Source organism: Orycteropus afer, unplaced genomic scaffold (genome assembly GCF_000298275.1).
Source record: "Orycteropus afer afer isolate SDZICR_OR568_19922 unplaced genomic scaffold, OryAfe1.0 scaffold00157, whole genome shotgun sequence".
Lineage (NCBI taxonomy): Eukaryota > Metazoa > Chordata > Mammalia > Tubulidentata > Orycteropodidae > Orycteropus > Orycteropus afer.
In genome coordinates, this window is record NW_006921744.1 from 815233 (window position 1) to 819595 (window position 4363).

At 35.5% G+C, this 4363-nt stretch overlaps 1 protein-coding gene across 1 annotated transcript in view; it reads right to left on the minus strand.

Moving 5' to 3' along the window:
* Positions 1 to 4363, minus strand: part of SETDB2 (SET domain bifurcated histone lysine methyltransferase 2) — a 57263-nt gene that overhangs the window by 31300 nt on the left and 21600 nt on the right. Inside the window, exon 4 of the mRNA XM_007946349.2 lies at positions 939 to 1035. Coding sequence (XP_007944540.1) covers positions 939 to 1035 — 97 coding nt within the window. The remainder of the gene's footprint in view (positions 1 to 938; positions 1036 to 4363) is intronic.

Sequence of the window (4363 nt, forward strand, 5' to 3'; positions counted from 1 at the left end):
GTGCCTAAGGCACCTGACTGCTAACCAGAAGGCTGGTGGTTCAAATCCATCAGCCACTCCTCGGAAGGAAGATGGGGCAATCTACTTCTGTAGTGATACAGCCTTGGAAACCCAAGGAGGGGTTGCTGTGAGTCAAGTCCGACTCAACGGCACATAACAACAACCACCTTTGGGTTAGTAACCATCTGTTTTAACCATTTGCACCAACCAGGGACTCTAGAAAGCAGATACTAGATCCATATAAATCTACTGCTACCTGAGGACTACAATGCAATAGCACTTACTGAACTAAAAGTGAGGAAAAAATAAAAGTTGTTTTTCTTAAATAACTGCAATCTATTTTAGTACTTTTGAACAATATTGGGATTATAGTATTATAGTATGCCATGGTAGCTGAAGGTTTTGATACAAATATTACCTATTACAAAGAAAGACTAAGTGTCAGATTCCTTCTTTTACATGTCTTTATGTTGCGTAATCTTTACTGAAATTAGAAGAAAAAGGAAAGATCAGAAAAATTTAGTCTACTCTCATAAACTTTCTGATACTACTTTACAATTGTTATGCATTTTTTAAATGGAATTGATACTGAAAGAAATACTTCAGATCTTTTCAATACTCTTTAAAAAAAAAATCCAGGAAAAATGATTTCTTAGTTGAAGAAAAATAGCCAACTTAGTTGATTTCAGTGTATTAGTAGTATATAAAAACATTTCTTAAACAAAACTTTGGAAAAAGATTTGATTATTTAGGAATATTAACAAATAAATGATCTATTAAGGGACCTTTATGTACCAAAATCTACAACTTTTTTAAAGCCTTTGACGGGAAAGAATCATTTTTGTATATTATATCCACTTTAACATAAAATGATTAAGTAACTCCCTTAAAGGAACAAAAACATTAACAACATAAATAAATTCAACTTATATACACACGGAAATGTACTGTCTTCTGGAAAGGAGTGTTCGTATGATGTAGAGGGTAATGAACTTGATTTGCTCTCCTGTTCATTCTGGGTCACAGGTATATCACCTACATAAAAAAATATAAATGTGAGAAAAAAAGTATATCAAGTTAAGAATCATTCAATGTAATATTCAAATAGTATTTTCACTGGATAGAGATTCTGCTCATATTGGGTCCTAAAATCAGTGAATATATTAAGATTTTAAGACTAAGCTGAAAGATTAGGTGTCATTACTGCTATTTTCAAAAATATTAACAAAATAAGGTAGGATCAAGTAAGACTCAGATGGGACAGATGGGTGCAGGAGAGCCTGTAGTTTGGCCTGAACTTTATCTGAATTTTAATCAATCTTCAAGGTAAACATCTGCTTCTATTTTCTAGAAATGTAACTCTTAAAGGTTACAGAAAAGGCCACAAAATGTAAAGTTAATGTATTTTTTTTGTTTTCCCATGGTTCTACTATTATCTATAGTTTTATGGAATGGCATTTGGGTATCTCTTATAGTCTATTTGTTTTCCCTACTTCTCTTAATCTCACATATATCTTTCTGTCCTTAATTCTATCTTTCTCTATTTCATCTATTCTTACACTCTAGCATAACTACAATATAGAAATAAAGCTGTGGTATTAAATGAGAAAAGCCAGATTCCTGTTCTTATTTTGAAAAGCAGATATGTGAATCACAGTGATATTCTGTTGGTGTAAAAAAAAAAAAAAACAGTTTTTAATGTGCTTTTGCTCCTATACACAGATGAAAAAAGTGATTTTCTGGCAAAACACTGCATAATGTGGATGAACCTGGAGAACATTATGCTGAGTGCAGTAAGTCAATCACAGAAGGACAAACATTGTATTAAGTCCGTTATTGTAAAAAGTCAAGGAAAGGTTTATAGGGTTGGGAGACAATGTTTCTACAAGTGTATTTGTATGTTCTGTAAGAATTCCCAGGTATATAGTAGAGCTGACAAGTGGCAAGGTTGTAGCCACTTCTTGCCATAGCCAGCTACCCAGAGGGAGAAGTAGTTAGACATGTGGGCTTGGGAACACAGTCGCAGGGGACATCAAGCTCAAGTGACTAACATACTACATAAAACATTGTTCCACATCCTACTTTGGCGAGTAGTGACTGGAATCTTAAAGGCTTGCAAGCAGCTATCTAGATGCAACAATGGATCTCTCCTTGTCCAGAGCAAAGAATGAAGAAAATCAAAGACACATGGAAACAGTTAGTCCAAGCAACTGGTACACCATGCGATCCTCAGCTTATATGACTATGAGACCAGAAGAACTAGATGGTGCCTGGCTACCACTGTCAACCACTCGGACGGGGATCTATGTAGGAGATCCTGGATAGAGTGGGAGAACAATGTGGTACAAAAGATCATTAAAAAAAAAATAAATAAAAGGACCAGGTTTGCTAGTTGGATAGAGCCTGATGAAGCCCCTGAGACTATGGCCCCTACTTGCCCTTTAGATCCGGAAATTGAACCTATTCCTGTGGCTTCCAGGCAAACAAAAATCAGGCATATGGGTTGAACATATACAATAGGTAGCTAAACTCCTTAGAGAGATCAATCATGGGAGAATAGAAGGGCTGTGTAAGCACAGTGAGACAGCTCAGGGGGCAGGAGTGCATGGGAGGGAAGGACACAAGGAAGAGGTAACTATGGGGAGGAAGTGAGAAGGGAGCTGTTGCATTGTGGGAAACTGCAGTTAACATCATGAGACTAAGTGTACGTGAGCTACTGTATGGAAAGTGAATTTGCTCTGTAAACTTTCACCCAAATCACAATAAAAATTAAAAAAAAAAGGAAAAGAAAAAAATGATTTTCATTCTGCTTTAGATTCATATTTTGCATTGGTCCGAGAGTAGGTAGACCAGTTATTCATACATACATACAAACATACATACATACAAACATGCAAACACACACACACACACACACACACACACACAGTTATTGTTATTATATGCCGTCGAGTCACACCTGACTCATAATGACCCCTCCTTGGGTTTCCAAGGCAGTATCACTATGGAAGTAGATTGCCCCATCTTCCTTCCAAGTGGCTGGTGGGTTTGAACTGCCAGCCTCCTTCTGGTTAGCAGTCAAATGCCTTAGGCACTATGTTACCAGAGCTCCCATATATATATATATATTTTAAAGACTAAATAAAGAAATTCTTAAGTTATAATCCAAGGCCTCTCCTTTGCTAATTGGAAAACAGTACCTCTAATTTTCTAGGTAAGTAAAGGAGGTTTAAAATTTGATAGTTGAAGAGAACTATAATAATTGATTAAAAATTAAGTTTTACAAATCAATAATATCTGATTTTTTCACAGATAACTACTTTACGAGTCATATAAATATATATTAACATATGAATAAATCTCACCTATCAGAAATATGATTATCTGAAAATATGAGATTTATATTAATCATTAGATAAAAGGAAGAAGTAATTCCTTTCAAGAAAAGAATATCTAATCTTTTGTATGAGGATACAGCAAACATGTGGAGAGTTACACAGAAGTGGTTTGATCATAGCCTGGGAGTGTAGGCTGAATCTGGCATGGCTTGTCTTGACCTTAAATCTGAATTGTTTTGTTACTTCTATTCTCAGTATATTTTTTAAAAATGAAGCTAACATGAATCCTTAATACTGAAGGATTTAATACTCACGTATGCCAATTACGTAACTCTCTCCAATTATTTACTTTAAAACTTTTCTCTATCACTGATAAATAGACATACTTTCCATTTTGATAAATTTTATTTTAGATGAACAAGTTATATAAAAATACAAAATTATAATACTCAGTATAATATATTCATTTATAATAATGAAATTACTTTAAAAGAATAAAACCAAAACCCAACTTTTAGTGCAAAACAGGATGTTTAAAACAAACAAACAAAGTAACAAACTCAACCAAACCGAAAAACCAAACTCACTGCTGTCGAGTCAATCCTGACTCATACCCACCTGTCCTTGGGTTTCCGAGGTGGCATCTCTACGGAAGTAGATTGCCCAATCTTCCTTCTGAGGAGTAGCTGGTGGGTTTGAACTGCCAGCCTTCTGGTGAGCAGTCAAATGCCTTAGGCACTATGCCACCAGAGAGATGCAAATCAAAACAACGATATAACATCTGGCCCCTGTACTACCAGCAAAGTTCAATAACACAGAAAATAACAAATACTGACAAGGATGTGGAGAGATTGGGACTTCATACACTATTGGTGGGATGGTAAAGTGATACAATCACTATGGAAATCAGTATGGCAATTCCTTTAAAAGTTGGAATTAGGAGGCGGGGCAAGATGGCGGACTAGGCAGAAGGATTGCACAGACCCTCTTCAACAAAGAAAAGGGAAACCAATTAACACAGACAC